The sequence below is a fragment of the Malaclemys terrapin genome, chromosome 3 (genome assembly GCF_027887155.1).
Source record: "Malaclemys terrapin pileata isolate rMalTer1 chromosome 3, rMalTer1.hap1, whole genome shotgun sequence".
Taxonomy (NCBI): Eukaryota; Metazoa; Chordata; order Testudines; family Emydidae; genus Malaclemys; species Malaclemys terrapin.
The window spans coordinates 26175511-26201111 of record NC_071507.1 but is presented as its reverse complement, the minus strand read 5'-3'; the positions used below and the strand labels follow the sequence as shown (position 1 = coordinate 26201111).

The following is a 25601-nucleotide window of genomic DNA, read 5'->3' as shown; positions in this document are numbered from 1 at the left end:
CTCCAGCTCCAGGCAAAAACCTGCAGCTCCATTGCTCCGGAGCTGCTCTGCGCTCCAAAGCCCTGCTCTGAAGGCATGTATAAAGCTCAATAAAAATACACTTTGTATGTCAAAGATAATTATAGATGAGGGACTGTATGGGTGAGGTGATGAGTAATAGGATACGCAGCCTTTCATTTCGAGGTCACAAGTCTGAATTCAGCCCAAGTCAGTAGTGACGAAAAAGCTGCTACCATTTGATGACTATTCAGTGTTCTCTGCACTTACATAGCACTTTCAATCCATAGTGCTTTATGATGACGGGTAAGCATGAATATTTTTTCCTTACAGATGGAGTTAGTGAGGCATGGTAAGAGGATAACTGTCTTGCCTAAGGTCATACAGCAAGTCAGTGGCAGAGATGAAATAGAACCCACGTCTCCTGACTTACAACCCAACACCCAAATCCACAAGGTCAGACCCTCCCCTTTACATAGGATGTGAGTTGCTGAAATTAAGCTGGTTACCCCTGTACAAGAGTCAACATCACAAAAAGCACCACTATAACCACATTTTTGCTGATTTGACTCAGTACAGAGGCCAAGAATTGAATAATCTGTAGCCTGAACTGTTAAGAGTTGGTAATGTTGTGTCAGGGCACAGGCCTGTTTGAAATGCAGTGTGGAAGAAATGGCAAGTTTATTTTCCTTCTTTTTTCATTTTAAATGAACAGTACAGATACTCTTACAAGTGTGGATTCAGTTATTAAATATTCATAGTAGGAAGGAGTCAAAGACCATCTTCCATTTTATGGCATAGAACATTTAAACCAAAAAGCATAAAGCCTTAAGAATTAAAAGTGCTGATGGAATTTTAAGGTTACAAAAAAGCTTTAAAAATCTGGACTAACAAAAATTTAGAAAATAAGTGTATATTCTGGTAGGAAAGACTCTTGAAACCCATGTATTGCTGTAATTTCTGAATTATAAGCATAATACCCATAAACCACACTGCAGAATTAAACTCTCTCTCACTCACACAGTCTGGACCAAATCCTCTGCTTGTGTCCAGTCCATACTCAGCACAGCAGAGTGTATCAGGAAGGCAGGACTTTGTTTGGACTTGGAGCAGTACTGCTGATAGAAAGTTTTGCCTCCCTGCTCTACACAGAGAAAGCCCAAAATTATGTAAGTTCTGAATCTACAATTTTTTAAACTTTTGTCAACTTCACTATTTATACTGCAAAAGTGGCAACCTTGTGCTGGGGGCGATACAAACATTTAGTAAAGGACAGTCCTTACCCTGAAGGACGTGGCACAAAATCATAGTAACGTAAAGTGAAAACCCCACTATTGCAGGAACAAGCACTTTCTAAAATTAAGTAGCATATACCGAAGACACTAGAGCCCAGCTTAGCCTCACATCCATATATTCATCTCCTTTATGCCGAGATACTAGATAGAATAAGGAAGTTTACTGATCCCCAAAAGTACCATTTTTTTTTTTTAGCAGAAAAGGGAAGCACCAGAGAAGGCGGTTGTCTTATGAACAGGTATAGAAAGGAAGAGATGGGACACAGCCCCTCCCCCCAACAGAGGGAGCAAGGAGAGGCAGAAGGGAAGAGGCGGGGCCAGTCTCTCCGCTTCTGGCCACGCTGCTCTCCCCCCAGCCTCTGAAGCAGCTGCAGCTCCGGGGCTGGTAGGCTGCAGCCGTGCCACCTGGCCCAGCCCGCCGCAGCCGCACCGCCTGGCCCACTGGAGCATGCTGCGGCCGCGCCGCCCTGCTCAGCCCACTGGAACATGCTGCGACTGCGCCGCCCAGTCTGGCCTGCCAGAGCAGGCTGCGGCTGCACTGCCCAGCCTGCTGGAGCAGTTCCAGCCAGGCCAGAGACATTCTCCCCAGGCCTTCCCCAGATAAGGTGGGAAGGGATGAGATGGGGAGAGTGTAGGGGTCCTGGGCTAGGGGTGGGGTCATGTGGGGGGTGGTCACAGGGGTACTCCCCTGACTCCCAGCTTCTCCCCCCAAAAAAATTTCCCCACCAGTTGCTGTTCCTGCCCGTCAAGGTAAGCAGCTGGCACACCGGGACACTTTGTTTACTTAGGTTTACCTCCGTGCCTGCGGACGCTCGAGGTAAACAAACCATCTCGGCCCACCAGCGGCTTATCCTGATGGCCTTGGAGCCAAAGTTTGCTGACCCCTGAATTATAGGGTCAGCTTATGAACGGGTTATAAAAAATTTCCATTTTTACTTATCCGTCTTGGGGGGTGGGGGTGGGGGGCGGCTTATAAACGAACCGGCTTATGATCGAGTATATACGGTAACTACTGCTGCTTTTTCTTAGTAAGATTTTTTTAAAGCTCTTTATTTCTATGGCTCCAAGCCAGAGTGAAGCATAAGCAGTCCAAAGTCTATCACAAAGATAGTACTGCTCCATACAGGAAAGAATGCATGCATAAGGTCTAAAGTTCACTGTCTACATGAGTTACAGTGATATGCTTGACTCCTACTGTAATCCTGATGGGTGAGCCAAGTGCCATAAGTAATTATTCACCCACTTTATTCCAATTATTAGTAACTGATTACACAATACAAGTAATTTGTAATCTAATTTAAATGGCAAATTTAAAAAAAACAAGTTGTTTTACTATGAGCTAGTTCAATTAAAGTAATGGACTCCATCACTCAAGTAACAACATGGCTTCATAGTATTCATGTCCTAACAGAAATGTTCTTTATCGCATGAGTTTTGGATGAATCACTATATAACTGCACACCTAATACAATACAGTTCCCTTCCTTGGCTTTTCCTGGCAAGTACTGTACAAAGCTATTCTTTGAAGTTATAACTTAAAGAATTCCTTTGAACTTGACCATATACAGTACAAATAAATCAAAATATCTCAGAAATGATTACACCTAGATTTCACTGTTAGCATAAGTACATATGATAAACTGAACTATACTCCTGTTCCACTTTCAACTTCAGTAACATGGAATATTATGTAAAAGCATAAATGTAATTTTCTACACCCAAGATGTTTATTTAAATAGATAAACCAATGTCATTTGTTCACCGGGGCCCTTATTAGGCATAAAACCTCAATATCTTAAAGTTTTCCTACAACAGAAACTACTTCAGAGCCATGAAATTTTGTAAGCTGACTTTCCAGTTTATTGATTTCATACAAAGCCTACATCCAACTATCATACAATAAAAAAGTGCATTAGGTTTAAGTAGGTTAAAGCTTTCCTCCAAGACAAATGAGCCTCTTTCAATATTTAGAAATCAAAAGAAATTGAAGAAAAAGAAATAATAGTTTAGCAGGATAAACAGCAGCTTTCCTGAAGCTCACAAACCAAGCTATTTAAAGAGCAACTGGAATATTTATTTGGAAGGATTTTTCCTCTTTTCTTGCATTCATTAATAATGACTGAATGAAAGTCAGATCTTCAAGAACAGTTTGGCTGTCCATTCTTTTCCCTTAACCGATGGCCTAATTCTTTGTTTGTAGCATCACAAGCAGTTGGTGTGTAAATTCTCATATCACAAATGAGGGCTTGCACCTTAAGGAGCACCTTAATTATTAAAACCTTTTTGCCAGACAAAAGCCCTTTGTGATTAAGTTTTTCCATGATGTATTTAATTCCTTAGACAGATCCACAAGATTTTAGTCCTGGCCAAAAGAGGCTTTAAATCTAAGGCTAAAACATGCCTCACAAATAGCTAACTATAAGAGCATACAATATATGTAGGGAATTTGCTTTTTTTAAAAAGGGCAATTTAAAAGATAATTGATTATATATCAAAATGTAACTTTGGTCATTTCACAGCTGTTCAATTGGCTAGAACTGTGGTTTTCAACCTGTAGTCCGCCGACCCCTTGAGTCCGCAGACTATGTGTAAGGAGTCCATGAAAGGTTGTCATTACTTCTATACTGTGTTTTTACATTTTACAGTGTTCTATACTGTGGTTTTCAATCTGTGGTCTATAGTTCAGTTCCCTCTTATTGACTGTGGAAGTGGTGTTCTCTTCCCCCAGAGGATCACTAAGTGTGAAGATTGAGAGGGAGGGGCAGCAGTCAGAATATAGTTACTGCAGAAACTCACGCAGAAGTAGAAACAGATCTGATTGGACTACTGTAACAACAGAAATAGAAATGGGAAGCGCAAGAAATGAGAATAAGAAAGTTATTCACCTTGCAGTAACTGAGGTTCTTCGAGATGTGTGTCCCTATGGGTGCTCCACTCTAGGTGACAGTGCGTCCCAGTGCCGTTGATCGGTGATCTTCGGTAGCAGTGCCTGCTCGGGACGCACGCGCTAAGCTGCTATCTCATGGCGTCGTTAGGGCTGCCTGAGCACGCGTGTCCTGCACCTCCCTCAGTTCCTTCTCTACCGTAGAGTTGTCTTATTATTACTCCAAAGTAGAGGGGAGGAGGGTGGGTAGTGGAGCACCCACAGGGACACACATCTCAAAGAACCTCAGTTACTGCAAGGTGAGTAACTTTCTCTTCTTCGAGTGCTGTCCCTATGGGTGCTCCACTCTAGGTGAATGTGAAGCAGTACCCACTATGGTTGGTGGGATTTTGGAATTGTGTGAGGGACAACGGTAAACAGTACCGTACGGCCGACTATGGTGTCTGCCGTGGTATCCCGTGTGATAGCATAATGTTTGGCAAAGGGGTGGTCAGATGTCCACGTGGCCGCCTTGCTTATGTCTGTAACAGGTATGTTGTGGAGGAAGGCAATGGATGTTGACATTGCTCTAGTAAAAGGAGTCCTAACACCCTCTGGTGGTTGAACATTCTGGTCTGATAGCAGGATCTGATGCAGGCTGAGATCCACTTGGGGAGTCTTTGCTTAGAGAAAGCGTCACCCTTTGATCTCTCGGTAGTAGAAACAAATAGCCTAGGGGATTCACGAAATGGTTTAGTTCTGTCAAAATAGAATGCAAGAGCCCGTCGGATGCCAAGGGTATGTAACGCAGTTTCCTGTGGAGTCGTGAGAGGCTTGGGATGGAATACAGGTAAGTGTATTGACTGGTTAAGGTGGAAGGTAGACACCACCTTGGGGAGGAATTTGGGGCGGGTATAGTAACTTTCTCTTTAGAGAAAATGGTGTAGGAAGGGTAGGCCATCAGGGCGCTTACTTCACCAGCTCTTCTTGTTGACATTATGGCAACCAAGAAAGCCACTTCCATGGACACGTGGAGCAGGGATGAGGTGGCCAGGAGCTCAAAAGGGGGTTTCATAAGAGCACGGAGAACTAGGTTGAGACTCCAGGAGGCTACTAGCGAATGAATCTCAGGGTAGAGATTTTGCAAACCAGTGAGGAAGCATTTCATGGTGGGGTGGGCGAAAAGTGAATAGCCATCCAGAGTGTCATGGAAGATGGTAAGGGCTGCGAGGTGTACTCTGACAGAACTGAGTGAAAGCCCGTCCTGTTTTAGTTTGAAAAGATAATATAAGATGTCAGGGAGGGTTGCAGTCTGGGGTACTAGGCATGTGTGGAAGCAGCAGATGGAAAAGCGTTTCCACTTTTGCAGGTAAGTCTTAGGAGTGGAGCCCCTTCTACTGTGCAGGAGGACGTGTTGGACCTGTTCCGAGCAGGCTAATTCATGGGATTGAAACCATGAAAGAACCATGCCATCAGATGGAGTTTCCAGAGCCGTGAATGAAGAAGCCGACTGCAGTTCTGGGAGAGGAGATCTGGTCTGTCGGGGAGAGTACAGGGAGGACGGATGGACATGCATAGTAGGTAAGGATACCATGTCTGCTTGGGCCAAGCTGGGGCAATAAGTATGACCTGGGCCTTGTCCTCTGTGATGTTGTGTAGAACCCTGTGTATCAGTGGAAAAACGTACATGAGGGAGTTGTTCCAAGGAACGCAGAATGCATCCAATACAGATGCATTTCCGAGTCCCGCTCTGGAGCAAAATAGATGGCATTTGCGGTTTTGAGGAGTGGCAAACAGGTCTATTGACGGAGTGCCCCAGTGGGAGGAGAGCTGTCGGAATATCGTGGGATGTAATTCCCATTCGTGTTCCTCGGAGAAGTGTCTGCTGAGTGTGTCAGCGGTAGTGTTGTGACACGCGGGCAGGTAGGAGTGTTGACTTTTATGTGATGTTGTATGCACCAATTCCATAGTTTAATGGCTTCTGTGCATAGGGAGTGAGATCGTGCTCCTCCCTGCCTGACGTCTCTGAGTTCTAGGAGATAGATGTGCAGACACTGGTCGCCTAAGTGCGCTCCGTAATCTATCTGGGAAGCGTCCATGATCAGCATGAGTACTGGAGAATGTGGATGGAAGGGAACACCTGTGCATAGCTTCTCTGGTTTTGTCCACCAACGTAGAGAGGCCAATATATTCGGTGGCGGAGTCAGTGTTATGCAGAAACTGTGTCTGCTGGGTTTGTAGTTGGAGTTGAGTCAACCCTGAAGGCATCTTATGACAGATTTTCGTTAACAAACTGCCTGGGGCCATAGTTGATCAGGCTGGGGCCACAGGATCTTTTTGGGGAGGAGATGACGAGGCACACCAAGTGTAAATTTTAAAGTTTTATTGATAAAATAATGAAATAACAGCAGTGTGTGCTGGGAACGCTCCCACATCACTCAGGGGAAGAAAGAAAGCGTTAATGTCCCAAGCCCTAACCCACTTTCATACTCACTCACGCACGACCCAGACTGGCCACGTCTGGGTGTAATGTCAGAAGAAAGGGGAAGGGGGGGAGAAGGTGGACGGGAATGCTGTCCTGGGCCCAGGCCGTCCAAGGATCTGCTGTGCTCTCCGAGTTGCTTCAGCTCTAAGGAGGGTTTTTTAAGTCCTGGGCTCCTTGGGGGGTGGTGGTAGTGGGGTTCGTTCAGGGCCCTCTGTTCATGGTGCTCTTTGTACCAGTCCAAACAGACTTGCCCTGGTTTCCCAAAACATCCCGGCTCCGGAGACTGTTTTCCCTTCTGTTCGCCTTTGCTGTTCCCGTTTCATTCGCTCTCATTGTTATCTCTGCAGCTCTGTGTCTCATTCTCTCTCACTGTTCTCGCTGTTATCTCTGCAGCTCTGCTCAACTTAGTTCTTCTCTTCTCACAGCTGCTGATTTCTTGAGTCCATGACCTTGGGCCGGAGCCAGCCTCTTATTCTCACACAGAGCTAGCTGAGGTGCCGAGTTAACCCGTTCTCTGCTCTCTTCTTCTTTCCCCCTCTTGGCCTCTCACGACCTGCAAAGGAATCTTCCACTCCCCACTCACACACCTTTGACCCTCCCCAAAATGCTTTGTGATGCTAGCAACAGCGTTAGCAATATACAATGCTGATCTGCCTTCCCAGGGGACTCGCTGAGGGAGGGGGCCTTGGGGTGTGACAGTCCCCCCTCTTGACCCTGAATCAACATTTTGTTGGGAGAGGTCACCACTTAGGTTTCCACCTTCCCCCCAATATGGTGGCAAGGGTTACTATTGGTCTTCTACCTAAACAACAATACAGCATACACAAGATTGTTAAAAAAGCAACTATTGCATACACTAGCCAATAATGACTTCTGGCTTCATTAACAACACAGCATAACACATTCCCCTGTTGACACAGATGCCCCATCCAAATGGCTGTGGCAAAGGCAGCTTTCTCCAGGTTAAATGTGTGTTTTAACACCGTGAAGGAGGAAGTATCTGTCTGGAATACGGAAAGTTGCTATCGGGTGTGCGCCAACGGGAGAAACACATTGGGTGTTATCCATGAAAAATTAAACACAACATAGTTAGAAACGTTAACAGTCTGTTGCAGAACGGCGGGCCAATGCACTGAAAAAATTTGTGTTTGTGATCTTAACAGCAAATCGAAACACATTCTGGGGTTGGTGGTTCTCCAAACACACGCAGAGGTATTAGTAAACACATGTGCTGCATTGGGGGCATATTCCAATGCCTCCCCTTCCCAACAGATGTGTTGACTCACCTCATAAAAGCAGCCTGGCACTGCCTTCTCCTTACACACATTTGAGGGGGTTCCATAGGTCACAGCTGCCAAGTGTTGCCCTCTGCAATCCATATGTGCTGATAGAAGATGTAGTCAGCACATACTGCTTAGCCATGTCATTGGAGGGAGCCACCTCCCACATGTCGCGATGGACCACAATCCCAGATAATACATGATGCCACTCTCCTAGGATGCTAAGCCACAATTGCCCCCCTTCCCAATGGATAACTGACCTTTTCTTTTACCAGGGCCAATTTTGGACACTGGTAAAATTAACAAAGAAGCCCAAAAACAATGGGGACTCAAGGATTCCCATAGAGGTGTGTCATCATACATACATTGTTTTGCCCTGACAAATTTTGCAGGCCTGAAGCAGCAAGAGCGATCCCACCATTCCTGTTTGGGGTGTTCCTGGGCTCTTATTACTGCTTTGTCCTGTTAACAAAGCAAGAGGGAAAGGAAAAGAACACCACAAATGCGCCTATTGGGGAAACTGAGGCACGGATGAACACTCCCTAAATTATTAGTTGTCCCGTTACAGCCCTCCCTGGCTTTCGTCATGGATGTTGTTTGCCTGGTTTAGGAGGTTACAACAACATTACGCCCAGAGATCAGTAATTGCTATTGCTTGCCAAAGGACTTCCCATTCCATTTTCACTCCCCCTCCAGGCCCCCACAGGAGGAACAGGGTTTGTCCCAATGGAATCCATGGGAGACTCGGGGCCACCCACCAGGTATTTTGCTGTGGCCCTGCTGGGTCTATCCGGACTATGCATAGTCTCCAAGGCACCTCCCCTCCAGCCTTCCACCACACTGTGGCTCGGGCCCCATCAGCAAATCGATCCAGGGAGAGCCTTTGAGGTATCTCTCTTCCTCATAATTATGATTATTCGGATAATCCCATAGCCAGCTGGAAACCTGGATGGTCCAGGCAGGTGGCTGGTCCACAACCGAGTCCCACGATGCCATGACCAGAAACAGAGAGAAACATATGTTTTGAGCTGATTGGCATGCACCCATTTCAATTTGCCAGGGAGCTGAAGCTGGTCCACTACCAGGCGACTCACAATGGGGCAAGGACCCATCCACTTGACCTCCAGAGTAAATCCTTTCCAAAAATTACCCCACATCATTGGATGACTAAAAAAAGTGGAGAATGTGCAGTGTGGAATATTTGGCAACGAAGGTGGTGGCTGCCCTATGACCAAGAAGCTGAAGGCAGGTCCGTGCCTGTATTCTGGGGTGAACAGAGATTGTGCGTATGAGATGAGTAATAGTGAGGAATCGCAGGAAGTGTCTGTGTGCTGGATGAATGGATATATGGAAATAGGTATCTTGTAGGGCTAGGGCTGTGAACCAGTCCCCTTGTTCTAGCGTGGGTATTATTGTGCCCAATGTGACCAACTTGAATTTTTGTACACGTACACCTTTCTTTTGGGTTAGAAAGTAGTCGGAGTAGAATCCTTTTCCCCGATGTTGCGTCAGTACATGTTCGACTGCACCTAGGTGGAGAAGATGAGCCACCTCCATGCAGAGAAGGTGCTTGTGAGAGGGGTCCCTGAAGAGGGACGGGGAAGGGGAAAGGGTGGGCAGGAAAGATAGGAAAGGGATGGAGTAACCTGACTGAGCTATTTCCAGGACCCAGAGGTCCTGTGTGATCTGTTGCCAAACATGGTGAAAGCCTGGAGGCGGTAGCCAAATGGGCAAATAGGCGGCGGAGTCAAGGGATGGTCACGCAGACCCCCGACCAACACTTCAAAATTGTTGTTTGTTACCCGATGGTGGGAAGTAGTTGCTTGCGCCTGGTTTTGCCTGTGCCTAGGAGGTCTGTTGCGGTTTCTCCCAGTGTCATACGGTCTGGACTAGGGTCAACGATATTGTTGTGCGCTGGGCCTTTGATAAGGTTGATACTGTGGTCTCCTGGGAATGAATGGGTATATGCACAATGTGCGCACGGTGGCTCTAGAGTCTTTCATAGTGTGAAGGACTTCATCGTTTTTTTTGGAAAAGAGTTTATCTTTGTCAAAGGGGAGATCCTCCACTTTGGACTGCCACCAATGTGATATGGCCATGAAAAAAGCTAATGCAGTCTTGGGATACATTAGGCGAGGTATTTCCAGTAGAGATAAGGTGGCGTTAGTACTGTTATACAAGGCACTGGGGAGATCTCATCTGGAATACTGTGTGCAGTTCTGGTCTCCCATGTTTAAGAAGGATGAAATTAAACTGGAACAGGTTCAGAGAAGGGCTACTAGGATGACCCGAGGAATGGAAAACCTGTCTTATGAAAGGAGACTCAAAGATCTTGGCTTGTTTAGCCTAACCAAAAGAAGGCTGAGGGGAGATATGATTGCTCTCTATAAATATATCAGAGGAATGAATACCATGGAGGGAGAGGAATTATTTAAGCTCGGTACCAATGTGGATACAAGAACAGATGGATATAAACTGACTATCAGGAAGTTTAGTCTTGAATTAGACAAAGGTTCTGGAACAGCCTTCCAAGGGGAGTAGCGGGGGCAAAAGACATATCTGGCTTCAAGACGAAGCTTGATAAATTTATGGAGGGGATGGTATAATGGGATAGCCTAATTTGGGCAATTAATTCATCTTTGACTACTAGCGTGAGAGGGTGAAGCTGGGCTCCCGGTCGGTTCTGCCTTGGCAGGGGAGCCTGAGAGAGAGGGTTTACTGCCCGTCTCCATAGGCAGATGCAGAGCTTCTTGCCTCTTCGCCTGAGAGGGTGCACATTTCTTGAATCCTGAAGCCCCTGGCATTATTGCGCTAGGAATGCCAGGGGAGAGTGTCTCAGTGGGAGACAAACTTGGAGAAAAGTTTTTTGGTTTTTTTTTAAACTAAGTAACTATTCTAAAGGAAGGGAAACAATTGGGATGTTACTAACTAACTATTTCTATGTTCTTTGTAATTGTTTCCTTCAGAAACCAGGGAAGAGGATCAGCACTGCCCAGAGTCCTGTCTTCAGCCGAGGACAGCTGAGAAGGAACGGAGAGGGGTGTGGGATGCGCGCGCTCAGGCAGACCCTAACAACGCCATGAGACAGCAGCTGAGCACATGCGTCCCGACCAGGCACTGCAACTGAAGATCACTGATCAGCGGTGCCGGGACGCACCGTCACCTAGAGTAGAGCGCCCCCAGGGACAGCACTTGAAGAACCACAGGATCTTTATAAAAATACTGGCATGAGTCAAACCTCCCTGCTGCTAAGGATTTAAATTATATGACAGTGTTATTATGTAGCCTCTCCCTGGGACTGTGGGAGTCTGCACTGCAACAGGTAGACCCAGACACAGAGGGAAAGGATATAACAGGTGGTTGAGGGAACTATTTACAAGTCTATTATTGTTGGAGACTTGTACAACATTAGAAAATTCATGTCAAACGCCATTTGAAATGTAATGTTCATCAATGCTTTAGGTAATCTCAAGCTGCACAGCTATAAATATTCTTTTGGGTATTTAAGATTAGCAGAATGAGAAACTATACCAAGAAATTCAATTGGCCAGATGCTGGCCACTTACTGGTGCTGACATGTGAGCCAAAAAACAAAAATAGAAAGGAGTTAGACTCTGCCCAGCTACCCCCAAATTGAGATTTTTAAAGAAATAGATACATTCCAAATACCTTTAACATCTGACCACTGGTTCAATTTAAACCTCTCTTTTTAAGCCCTGTTGAGAAAAGTCAAATCTACAGCTGTATGTTGAATGCTTTATCATTTACCTTCAGAGAATCAACTAAATCATCAACTAGGAAAAGACGTCTGAGCTCCTTTACTGTGCCATTAATGTGGCCAAGTGCAGCATTGCTGTACTTCTGGACAAGCTCCTCAGACACAGCAACATCAGTCTCCAAGTAAGCCCTGAAAAATGAAAGAATCATTCATGAAACACAAGCTTTACCTGCTTGTTTTTTACGTTACTAAATCTGGTCTTCTCTGCTCTGGAAGACTCTATAGCAGCGGTTCTCAAACTGTGGGTCAGAACCCTGTTTTAATGCAGCAAAAATGTGAAAAGGCAGTATTAAAAAAATTCTATTGCTTAAAGGTGAGCTGCAAAATCAACTCAAAGACATGGATAAAGTTACTCTTCATTTTACTAAGTCTTCTAAATGGAATTTCTTTAAACAAATGATGGTTAATGTTCTAGAGAAGGAGTTTGGTCCAAAAGGATTTAGTACCCCACTTTTTGGAAGTGAAAGGTTAAGGTCTGCAATTTGCAACAGGTCAGGCTTCCTCCACTCTGCCATGCAATCTCCCTCTCTTTGCTTAATGTCTGAAGATTTAGCTGAAAGTTCTGGGAATTTTCCAATCAGAAAGATAAAAATCCTGTAATCCTGTTAAAGTGTTCTCACACACACCCATCCCCCATTCCATTTCCCACCTTTTCCATCTACTAATAAGCAGAGTCGCTAGGTCAGTATTAGATTCTTTAAATAGAAAATTATCATTTTAAAATTTAGTTTCATGTCCAGTAAGGGCTCAGAGGGGAGATGTTGCTTATCTGGAATATGGCACCAAATTCTACACTGCCCCATGACTGGCAAATTAGCTCTGTTCTACATTTACGCATTAAGTCACCTATTTTATTTAACAGGTAATTAGAATTATGAGACATATTATATAGTATTTATACAGTTGTGTTAAGTATTATTTACCTGTAAAAAGTATTTATTGTTTTACAATTCTCAAAAAACGTGCTAGGTGTCCCACAAAACTACAAACAAAAGAGGACAGATTCCCTGTCCTGAGGAGTTTGAAATCTAAGTTCAGGCAAACTGTAATATAGCGGAGCAACCAGTCTGAATGGATTGAGGGTGGAAAAAGGGGACGTCGTAAATGAAGTTAACACACAGCACGTTAGGACAACAAAGACATTTATGTTATTCATTGGTAGGCATTCTAGAAGAAGTGGATTTTAAAAGAGGAGATGGTAAGGGCCACAGGGACCAACTCAAAAAGGGTATTCCAAGGTAAGTGAGCAGTGCTGGGAGAGGGGGGAAACAGAGGAGAAGTGGACAAATGCGGCATCAAGGCTGCTAATATTGGCAGAGCTGAGCCTAGCAAGAGACAACCTTGGATAAGGAAGGAGGGGCAGAATCATGCAAGGCCTTGATGGTGAGGTGTATGACATGACTTGATCAATAGGTCAGAAATGTGGTCCCAGTAGTTGCATTTTGTATGGACTGTCAGGGAGAGGATAGGCCAGGGAGGAACAGTTTGTAGTGAATAAGAAAGGGCCTGAATGAGAATATCCACTGTATGGACAGAAAGAAAAGATCAGATCTTAGAAATGTTGTGGATTTTACTATGTACTTACTGTAAACCAGTTTGTACTTATTGAAAACCTGTAACAGAGAAACTACATTTAGAGTACTCCAACTGCCAGCAGACTGTTCCTTTAAATTAAAGGCTTTCCTTTTTAAACCAGCTTCTTTAAGGTGGCCAGCATCCTATTTTGCATTGCTCTGCTGAATGCTGTCACAGCTGTGGGTCTATGGTTTTAACATCTATAGCCACAGATGCATTTTTCCTGATCTGACTGCACTGTAACATTACCCCTTCTTAGAGTTTTCACCCACCTTAATTTAAAGGACAAGCTTATTGCAGGCAGCTGTTGGCTTTTAGGGGGTGGTGTGGACTGGCCACCTCTGTAAGCATTTACAGAGTGCAGTTGAGGAGATTCCAAAGGGGAAGCCAGACCAGCTGCCTCAGCAAACCTCTCTTGCCTTGGTTTTGAAGGAATGGAAGGGAGGGAGGGAAGGGAGAACTAACCCTGAGAGTCCTTTCCACTGGAAGGCTACATCTGTCCTCATGGAGGAGAGGTTTTAAAAACTATCACATATCAATGTTATCTGGAAAAGAGAATTGGCAATAGCACAAAAAAAGCAGCTGAAGAAAAGAAAAGAAAAGAAAACTGGGAAAATAAAGGAGGAGAAAAGGAGACAACCATATTTTGGAATGGAGAGGAGGAAAGCAGTTGCTGGATAGTGTGGCTGGTTATGAGATTAAGAAACATGCACTCTTAATTATTTTAATGCATTAATGTGAAGTTTACATCTCTAAAGACATAATTCTACAGTAGGTGCACTACTATGGCCTATATGAACCCAATAGTAATAGCAAAGCTCCCTGTCTTTCTACACCACACGAACTATGCCCATGCCACATTCTTGGGAGTGGGCACAATTATTATTTAACAAATTAATCATTGATTCTCTTGGGGATTTCAATGAACTCAGTCATCCACGTTTTCAAAATTGACCCTAATTGTTTACAGTTTTCCTCATTAGAGTCCAAGTTTTCAGATTTATCCACTGATCAGGTCACTGAACCCGGATATTGCATCTAACCAATTGCTTAAAATCCAACCACATAGACTCATTTAGAATGTTGCTGCCTTATTGCACATTCATGCTAGCATAGTAAGAGTTAAGCATGCTATTGAGAAAGGATTTCAGAAAGCGGTATATAACAAAATGTGAATAATTAGCAACTGAACATACCTTGTGCTGTATTTACTAATCTTTACCAAACCACAAATTGCTTTACAGGTATCCAAGTATGACATTTTCAGTGGTTTAGCACCTGATGTCAGGGCATATTTGAAATGCTGAATCAAGTATTAATGTGTAAGTAAGTTCAATGAACCAAACTGAAATAAATACCGTATATACTTGTTCATAAGCTGAATATTTTGGTAAAAAAGTGACGCATCAAAGAGTGGGGGTTGGCTTATAAACAGGCCTACACCAAAATTTGATGATTTTAAACTCTATGGAATCATTTAATTGAATATCTAATACATTGTCGTTATGTTTACCTGGAGCGTCTGCAGGCATGGAGCCCCCCAGCTCCCTGTGGCCGCGGTTCGCCGTTCCCAGCCAATGAGGCTTACCTTAACGGGCCGGGAGCCAAAGTTTGCCAACCCCTGAAATATAGGGTCGGCTTATGAAAGGGTCATACAGTTTTTCCTATTTTTAACCTAACCATCTTAGGGGGGTCGGCTTATAAACAGCCTAATGAACGAATATATATGGAATATAAAGTTTTACAGTGCTACTGGAGTCTGTCTTGACTTTTTGAAGAAATACACTATGCCAGACAGTCTTAGTTCATTTTTCTTACCATTTCTTGTGTCCATTCTATTAAATTATTTTGTGAAAATCCCAATCATGTTTGAGAGTAGCTACAGTTGAGAGAGATAGATTGTACAGTATTGAGGCTGTTTTACATTGCCATGCACTGGTATCGTATATATATTCAAATGCAGTTAGCTGAATCTGTAGTGCTATTCCAACAACCATGTATTTGATATTAAAGAAAAATCTCACCTAAATGGGTGGCCTTCATCGGACTTTTGGATTGCCTGGATAACTCCCTTGTATATCCTGAAGCTGATTGTCACAGAAAGAAGGGCCAAAGCAATGTAAGCTGTCACACTCACAATGCTGAATACAGTTAACGAAAGCAGCAGGAACAAGCTGGCACCAAACACCACTCCTGTCTTCTTAATGTCTCGCCAGTAAAGGAGGTCAACAACTAAAAGTTAAAAGGACTGAAATTAGAATACAAGACATCTTACATACATACGACAAGTGTATATTTGTTTTATCTGAATATGACATCTTAAAAAATTGAACCCAGTATCTCATATTTCTACATTATTAGAAGTTTCTAATTATAAACAATAAGCATTCTGGGAAGAGTTAGAACTGGTTTTACACTAGACTCTGGATTGTTGGAATTACCCAAAATGCATTTGCTAAAATTCAAGTGCAGTTCTGCCCTGAAAAGAGACTATGTCAAAATGAAATCTTAATTAATCTGCTCCTCGTGAGCATTCCAAGCCATACTTGCTCACATCAGTGAAAAGCTTTTACTGCTTTTTATTCCTGTACCTCTGTGCACCCAACAGCTAAGAGAGATTCTATTTTTCTTGAGGCTAATCAACAGAATTGTTTACTGAATTCGAAACCACTACACCTGTGTAAACCCAATGATGGCAAGTGCACACATATCACTGAGGGCAGCATTTTAAGACAATGGGGCTGGTTACACAAATATAACTGAAGGCATAATTGGGCTTGCATAACCTTTTCTACTGGTGATGATGTTGATGCAAAGTTAGGAACAATCATGGAAATGCAGGAAGGGACCTTGAGAGAACCCAGTTTGATTTCCAATCAAAGCTAAATTTGCAGGCCAATGATGGGCAAAATGTTTATTTGTAAACTGAGCATATATTTTCTATATAACCATAGAAACACATGATACCATTTTTAGTATTACTGTTCAAAGATTTACCCAAAGAGCAATTAGTCTGGTCACTGGGTTAAAATATCAAGTTTCCTCTTTCTGGGTTTGAGTCTGCTGCATTTTTAAGTGAAGTATCACAGATTTAGAGAGAACCTCCATTGTAGCATGCAGGAGTATTTGATCTAACTGGGTTTTATACACTTCTCAATGCTATGTAATGGGAAACGGTCATGGGTGAGTTTTGAGTTGCCTAACTTCACAGCTGTTTTCCCTCTCCATCAATAGTGAGTATATAAAATTTATTAGATATAGAGCGCAATATAAAAAAAGGTAAAAGAAAAAGCTTTATTAGCATTATACATAATGTTAGCTAGTTATCTAGTCTTTTCAAAATGTGAAGCACTACTATGTTTATTATCTGTTCTAAAACCACCAGGACATCTGTTTATCTTCCTGAATTTGGTTGTGTTAAGCTTTATTTGAGCTTAGCACTCCAATAGCATCTTGTCTACCTTAAGAATTTTACTCTAACGACAAAACAATCACAATCCAGAACAAATCCCTATATTAATTCAGAACACGATAAGCAGTTGAAATAACATGGGGTTGTATGTATAATCTGATGGAAATTTGCATGTACTAGCTTTAAATAATTATGTGCTACCTTAGGGCCAGATTCCGCTAATACCTGTGTAGACATAACTTTACTATCATACATAGTCCCATTAAAGACAATAGAATTATTCATACAAGTGCACATGCATAAGCTTTTTTGAAACTGAAGCCTTCCTTTCAACATTATGAAATCATTTCAATACAAGATTTGAACTAATCAGCTGGTGTTGGAAAGCAAGAACTCTATGTTTTGAAACTTCTAAAAATATTAACAATTTTCATATATATGTACAATAGCTTCATTGTCATGATTTTTTTATTTTAAGATCTGCATTAATAGTGTGTCATTGTCTCTTGATAGGGCCAGTTTGTAACTGTGGTAAAGGACTACATCTGCACAGTTAAAAATTATAACAAATGTAAAGGCAATAATTCAGCAATCATGAAAATTCCCAGTAACATTCACTGGAAAGGGAGATATTCTAAAGTTGGGGTAGTCCGCGAGGGTCTATTTGTATAGTGTCTTCCAAAAAACTAGCGCCCTAGCTTCAAATACTTTGTTCATTAATGACTGAAGATTGGTGACCTCAATCTACTCCCGTCTTTCATTTGGACCTGGAACTGTATTTTCATTTTACATTTCCCCCACATACACTCTGCCCTGTCCCATTCAAAATGAGAAGTACCATATAAGTCCCAATGCTAATCCCACATGTATACACTATTGCAAAATAAAACAGTAAACACTCTAAAAAAATTCAATGTTGTAAAACAATTACAAAATTGAATTGTAACTTTTAGTCCATGTGACTGATAAAAGGTAAAAGCTGCTTTAAATTCCCCCACACCTCCAAGAGAAGGTAATTTAGAAAATCCAAACTGTATATTAGTGAAAACAGCGTGCTGGCTTTAAACACAGTATACCCACAAAAAATAAATATACTCAGGGACACTCCAAACAGTATCCTTCCTTATGCTAATTGTGTTTGCTTAAATTTACACTTGTGTAAACTACAATTACAGCCCTTCAACGTAAGTATTCCAGGCCTAATCTAAAGCAAGTGCAGCTGTCTACATATGGTAAGCATGAATGGTCATCTGGCACATCTAAAAATAGTACTGTTAGCATCCATGCCTCACATGCAGAACGCATCCAATTACATTTTGCCTTTAACGCAAATGCCGTGATAAGAGGCTGATTGCTGAATTCTCTGAAGCCTTTTCTATCACAGGTTCTTATTTTTAAGGCTGAACAGTTTCAATAGCTGTTTTTGTGACAAAAACAAGCGCTTATATATTTGACCTGAAAATCCTCTCTCAAAAAGTAAATGAGCCACAAGAAACTGTTTTTGTCTTTTGAACAAATTAAAAGCCTCAGGATTCACAAGAGTTTTAAATTCATGTATATATATTAAAACAAAAAAGAACTAACCAATTTTGGCATCCATCTTGAGTTTGCCTGCATGCACCCAGATCTTGTACAGCTGACAAGCCAGATCCTTTTCACTTCCGGCTAGGGTATTCAAAGGTCAACTGATATACGCAACTGCCTGCCGTCTCACTACTACAGTTAGAAGCTTCACAGACTAACACAGAATGCTTTAAGTGTTCAGCCAATAGCTGTTTCTCCAGTTAAGTCCTTGGAATGCAGTTAAAGTATTAAAAAAAAATTAAAAAAATAGATATTTGCAACTGAATCGGACAAGTAAACATTCTACATCTAGCATAAAAAAGATTTCAGGGCCAAATAAAGATTCTATTTAGAAAAAAGGAATGAACAAAGAAAGGACAAAATCACATCCCATTTAAGAGACTGAATGCATGAATCAGGAAACATTTCTCAAATACCTTCCTATAGTCTAACAGTTAAGTTGAAATTCTTGATGACTGTTTCATTCAAATACCAGTTAAAAGAAAAAAAAAATCACAGCTGCAGACAACTGCCATTTTTTGGCCTGATTTTACAATTGCTAGTGTACTAACATGGGAATCTGTTAAGAAGCGCTGAACATCTGCAGCTTTAGGGTGCAATATTTTTGTCAAATCAACCATCTACAATACGTATTATGATAGTACCTTATATGGGCACATTCTTATGAAGGTCTTATGTTACCCCTTACTATAGCATCATTTTCCAGTAAGGCAAATTAAAACTTAAATATATACATGAATTCCAAAATGTTAGGTTTTCTGCTTAAAAGACCATTAGAAAAAAATGGATGTAAAAAATAAAGCTGCTGTTTTTATTTAAACCAGGGGTATCCAAACAGGCTAGAGAACAAATATGATCGGGCCATTTGTGGGCTAGAAGCTTGACCATCATGCCTTCTAGGCTTGGCTGCCTCATTCTGCTTCTGAGGAAGTACCACACAGGTCTTCATAAATTGCAGCATCTTCTGTGAAATCATTAGACAGTCAAAGCCAAGAAAGAGCTACCAACGAGGGATCAAAGTAGCTGCAAAAGAGAGGCAGACAAGAATGAAGAAGCAGGACAGTGCCACTTCCTCTGTGGGCTACTTCACAGGATTTTGCAGGTTACTGAGGCCTAAAGATCCTTGGTTTAAACCAATATTATTCACAAAAAATTAAGCCAAGACAACAGTGACTGCAAGATGGTGGTGAGTTTTGCAACTGTACCAGAAAGAAACTGATCTCATTGCCCCTTTCACTGAAATGAAAGCCTTCGGTCTAGTGCTGCTCATATTTAAATTAAGGGATGGATACATACATTAGAAAAATGTGTGCATTGATAAAATAGTTATAAGAGCACTCACCCTGAATTGTGTTATAACCGGATTTGCTCCTGGCTCTGAATGGGACAAGAATACTTTAAATCATATAACAAAATCACGGTATATTTCTGATCTTTACTGTTCTGCGAGGATCTGTCTGTGTTACAATTACTAGGAAATCAGAGGATCTAGCTACAACACAATTCCATCTGTACTCCAGATGAGATTTTATTCATCTTCCATAATGGGAATAAAGCAATCAATGTTGCAGAAGACAGTTAAAGTCCCTTCTATACGGCAAGCTGGAACAGTGTTGTAACCAGATCCCCAGCTCAAATGTAATTATGATGTAGACAGGCCCTAAAATGATTCAATAATATGGTAACGTATGGCTTCGTCCAATCAGCTACAAAACTCCACTCTGTTGACTTATGACCTTGTCTCATGTCCCATGATTGATTTTAAGCTTGCTGTAAGTGGAATGACACCATAGGGGTATACTCAAAATGTTGTAGTGTAGACTGGCCCTTCTATTATGGGCTTATCTACTCAGGGACATCCGGGAAAGTTCATCCAAATTAACTAACGGTGTGAACTTGAACTGGATACATTAAACTGCAGTGGATGCATTAAACCCTGGTGAATACCTTCATTCAGAATTCAAGTGAATTAACACCACTTGAATTCTGAACAGCAGCATCCACATGGGGATTTAATGTGGTTCAGTGAATCAAGTTCAAATTAACACCTTTAGTTAATTCAGATTAATTTTCCTGCCTGTTCCCATGTAGACAAGCCCTGAGAAGCAGCACTAAACTCACGGACATTTGCTCTGAGAGCATTGTAAAGTCAAAGAGCCATATTTCTCCCAGAGCTCATTGCAGGGATCAAAAGTAATGCAACACATCATCCACACTGACGCCTGGTTGTTTCAGCCAGGGTACAGCAAGCTTTATACTTTCTCGTGAATTACCAGGAGCGCTCCAGCTGCAGAGTCCAGGCACTCTATGTGCCTTGCCAGTGTAGACACCTCAGGAGTTAGAGCACATTAAAGCAGCCCCGGGCGCCCTAACTTGCAAGTGTAGCCAAGCCCATAGGCTTTTGATACTGTCTCACATGACCTTCTCATAAACAAGCTAGGGAAATACAATCTAGGTGGAGCTACTATAAGGTGGGGGCATAACTGGTTGGAAAACCATTCCCAGAAAGTAGTTATCAGTGATTCACAATCAAGCTGGAAGAGCATAACGAGTGGGGTCCCACAGGGACCAGTTTTGTTCAATATCGTCATCAATTATTTAGACAAGGGCATAGAGAGTACATTTATAAAGTTTGTGGACGATACCAAGCTGGGAGAGGTTGCAAGTGCTTTGGATGATAGGATTAAAATTCAAAAATGATCTGGACAAACTGGAGAAACAGTCTGAAGTAAATAGGATGAAATTCAATATGGACAAATGTGAAGTACTCCACTTAGGAAGGAACAATCAGTTGCACACATACAAACTGAGAAAGGACTACCGAAGAAGGAGTACTGCAGAAATGGATCAGGGAGTCATAATGGATCACAAACTAAATATGAGTAAAGAGTAACACTTGGAAAAAAATAAAAACACATCAGTCTGGAATGTATTAGCAAGAGTGTTGTAAGCAAGATACAAGAAATAATTCTTCTTCTCTACTCTGCGCTGATATGGCCTCTATTAGAGCACCGTTTCCAATTCTGGGCAACACATTTCAGGAAAAATGTGAACAAATTGGAGAAAGTCCAGAAAAAAGCAACAAAAATGATTAAAGGTCTAGAAAACATGACCTATGAAGGAAGATTGAAAAAATTGGGTTTGTTTAGTCTGAAGAAGGAAAGACCGAGAGGGGACATGATAACAGTTTTCAAGTACATGAAAGCTTGTTACGAGGAGGAGGGAGAAAAACTCTTTTCTTTAAGCTCTGAGGATAGGAAAAGAAGCAATGGGCTTAAGTTGCAGCAAGGGTGGTTTAGGATGGACATTAGGAAATACTTCCTGTCAGGGTGGTTAAGCACTGGAATAAATTGCCTATGGAGGTTGTGGAATCTCCATCATTGGAGATTTTTTAGAGCAGGCTAGACAAACACCTGTCAGAGATGGTCTAGATCTGGGTAGCAAAACTGCAGCTTGTGAGCTGCATGTAGCTCTTTTATAATTAAAAAGTGAGGCTTGCAGAGCCCCCCGCCACCCAATTCTCCGCCTGCCAGACTGGCAGGGAGGTAGCTTGGGAGTTTTGCCATGCAGTGGGTCTTAGGGCTTCTGCCAGAGATGACTGGTGCCTGCTGAGAGTGGGGAGGCACAATTTAAAGCTTTGCCCCCCTCCAACAGCTTAAGTCAGGCCCCCAGGCATGCTCCCCCTCTTACCCTCAGCAGCACCTCCCTCCAATTCCCAGGTGTTAGCTCTCCCTGTTGTTTGCCACTGCCTTGCCTCCCAGCTTGCCAGCTCCAGCAGTTACTATGCAGGGTGGTACCATGTGACCAAGCAGGGCCAGCAAGCCCTGGCAAAAATCTAGTGGAGCACATGACCCTACGTGTCCCTCCACACATCGCCTCTGGCTTCTGCCCAGCAGGGATAGGGGTCTTGGGGCTTCAGCCCTGCGGGGCACACCTGCCAGGGCTCATGGCTTCAGCAGAAGCAGGGCTGCAACCCCGGGTCCCGGCAGGCACCTCCTGCAGGGCTGAAGCTCCGAGCCCTGGCAGGCACCTTCTGCAGGGCTGAAGTCCCAACAACCCCTCCCCAAAGGGCTGAAGCCCTGAGCCCTGGCAGGGGCACCCCAGCTCTCAAACTTCTGAAGATTGTCGTAAGCGGCTCAAAAGGTCAGTAAGTTTGGCCATCTCCGTTCTAGATAATACTTAGTCTTGCCATGAGTGCACGGGACTGGACTAGATGCCCTCTCGAGGTTCCTCCCAGTCCAACCATTCTATGTACAAACAAGAGGCACCCATCCCAAAGCCTTAAGCATCCTGAGCAAATAATTCAAAAATAAACATTTTAAGATTCACTTTTTTGTTTTCCATCATGTAACTTGTTATAATAAGGACTCTGGTTTTCAGTAAAATGTTAAGCCAAAAAGTCAATTTTCATGTGATATACAGACAGAGGGCAGAAAGGTGTTTTTCCACCTCTTTTGCTCATCTTAGCAATACTTTTAGAGAGTTTTATAAAAGAGACAAGACTGACTATGGGAAGTGATTAAAAAAAAAAAACTTGAATTTTTGAGCATATGAATATTCATTACTTAGTCCTCAGACAACTTTAAGGACTGGTATACCCCTAGTTTTTGTATCAGTGTAATCCCACCTGTTTAGTAGGTTGTACTGTTATAATATCTCACTTTCTAGTGTGGATGCAGTTAGGCAAATTTACCTAAATAAACTATGTAGGTGTAACTGCATCACTGCTATACCTATATCGCCTTGTAAACCCATAGAATTATTGCAGTACACAATCTGTCTAGACCTGCCCTAAATTCAGCTGAGTTTTGCTAGCATGTTCTGGTTTAAACTGAAAATCCCAGGTACAATGAAGCTTCTATGTTCTCTAGTTTTAAAGTTGATCTTTCCAGGCAAACAAGCTTAAAAACTCCTCACTCAAAAAAAAAAAAAAAAAAAAAAAAAAAGAGTAGGTGGGTATGTCAAATGATATATTTATTTTGGGACCAGACTACTGGTCTAACCAGTTTTTGGACTTCGCCGCATATTTTGCAGATTAGCAGAGCCTGGAATACTAGAGGAAAGTAGGATAGAAACATATGTCCCCTGTAAAGTGAGATATCTCCACCTCCTGTAGCAAACCTTATCATGTACAGCACTAACAGGTTTCAAGAACTTACCCAGTCCTTAGGTGGAGACTTAAAAGCAATGACACAGGACGTATAGTTGAAAAAGCAGAGTAAAATGGAAGTGATTTGTCAACCTGCTTTTCCGAGCTCACTTTGTCTCCCTAATTTGATTCGTACATGCTGACCAAGCTCTATCTAAAGCTGAACTACTGCGTCAGCTGTGCCATCCATATCAAGGAGTTGAAGAACTGTTTCTGGGAGGCCTGAAAGGACCATGCCCCTCTGCCCAGATTCAGACCTGCTTGTGCAACACCGAGACTTCCCCTCAAGCCCATGTAAGGAGATTGTGCTGAAAATGTACAGTTTGAAATGTTATGTAAATAAATGACTTTACATCTAAAAGGAAAAACACAAATTTGTGGCTATGGGGTTTTTGTTTTGTTTTACACAAAAATTACTATACTAGTATAATTAAAGCAGTACAACTTCCCCAGTGTGGATGCAGTTATATCAGTATAAGAGTGCTTATACTGGTGTAGCTTGTGCTTACAGGAAGGGAAATAAGATATACTGCTATAACGGTGTCCACACTACTGTTGCAGTGGATTGCACCAGTATGACTATTTAGGGGGTAAGGAGGGGAAAAGGTCTTAGAGCTCCATATTCTAGAATGATTACATGCGAGTCTCAGCATTCATTTAGAAAAAGAGGGCAGGGGAGGGGAAAAAGTAAGTTTCCCATGGTTGCGGGAAAAAACTTGAAAAAATGGCCTGGGAGTACCCTAAAGACTCAAAAATTTGAAGGCAAATGAAAAAAACAAAACAAAATTTTTTTAAGGAAGTCTTTTTTTTTTTTTTTGCCTGACACATGGAGTTTTGAATGCTTGAGGTTGGCAATACTGTTTACTATATAACCTAAACATTGCAAATGATACTAGTAAGGATTTTCCATGCTTTATAAATTTTGAACCTCTAATAAAAGACTTAAAAACTGGAAGTTATGACCTGACTGAAGGTTTTTTCCTCCCTTATCCACATATGTATGCGCAGGTGGTTATTGTAGGGTACCTCGTAGGTGTGAGGCAGCTGGCATATATTGGGAGGGAGGGGGAACAATCCAAAACCCATATGAATTTGGAAAGCCAGTTATAAAAATTGTCAAATTTGGACATACCAGTACCAACCTTAAGAAGTTATTTCTTTGAGTTTGTAGATCTAAGGACAAAATCTGAAGCTCACACATACAAATAGGACTTAAATTCTTCTAAATGATTCAGAGAGATTCAGAAGGGTGATTGCAGATTGGTGGTTACTGGACAAAGGTCACACTATTTTAAGCCTAACTACTTATTTATCTAAAACTATTGTAGATTATGCTGGCAAATTCTGAAATTTAGTCACAAAAATAATTATTTGTGATCCAGTAAGAAAGATTGTAAACAATCAATGTTTTAAAGCATACAATATAAACAAACCATAAAAAGAGAAAGTCTGCTGTACTATGCTTCTCCCTAGTACTCATTAAATGACTAAATTACATGGGTGCTAGGATGGCTTCCCAATATGTCAACCTCTTCATGGGCCATCTTGAAGAAGAATTTCTGGACAAATGCACCATGAAACCAATGATATATCTGAGATACATCAATGATATTTTCATCCTCTGGACAGACGACCTAAACAGATTTCCATCACAACTTCAACAACCATCACACTGATCCATTAAACTCTCTCTAGAAAACTCCCACATTAGCACCAACTTCCTGGACACCATGATCATCTCCAATGATGGAACCCTACAGACAACTATGCATAGGGCCCTACCAAATTAACGGCCATGAAAAATGCATCACGGACCATGAAATCTGGTCTTCCCCTGTGAAATCTCATCTTTTGTGTGCTTTTACCCTATACTATACGTATTTCACAGGGGAGACCAGTGTTTCTCAAATTGCAGGGGGGGTCACAAGTTTATTTTAGGGCAAGGGTCCAAGTATTGCCATCCTCACTTCTGCGCTGCCTTCAGAACTGGGTGGCTGGAGAGTGGCGGCTGCTGACTGAGGGCCCAGGTCTGCAGACAGCAGCACAAAAATAAGGGTGGCAATACCATACTATGCCATTCTTACTTCTGCACTGCTGCTGGTGGCAGTGCTAAAGGTAGCAGTACCGCAACCTCCCTCCCCCCCCCCCCCGCCCCAACAATAGCCTTGCGACCTCACACACAA

The 25601-nt window shown here is 42.3% G+C and overlaps 1 protein-coding gene across 5 annotated transcripts in view; it reads right to left on the bottom strand.

Annotated features, from left to right (window-relative positions):
- Positions 1-25601, bottom strand: part of RTN4 (reticulon 4) — an 80694-nt gene that overhangs the window by 5224 nt on the left and 49869 nt on the right. For 4 of the 5 annotated variants that reach the window (XM_054024510.1, XM_054024511.1, XM_054024512.1 and 1 more), the window contains 2 exons: positions 15298-15505; positions 11689-11827 (listed from right to left, as the gene is read on the bottom strand). In XM_054024510.1, coding sequence (XP_053880485.1) covers positions 11689-11827; positions 15298-15505 — 347 coding nt within the window. Of the gene's footprint in view, positions 1-11688; positions 11828-15297; positions 15506-18269; positions 18373-25601 lie in introns of those variants that run through there. The other variant, XM_054024515.1, reaches the window with a different exon arrangement.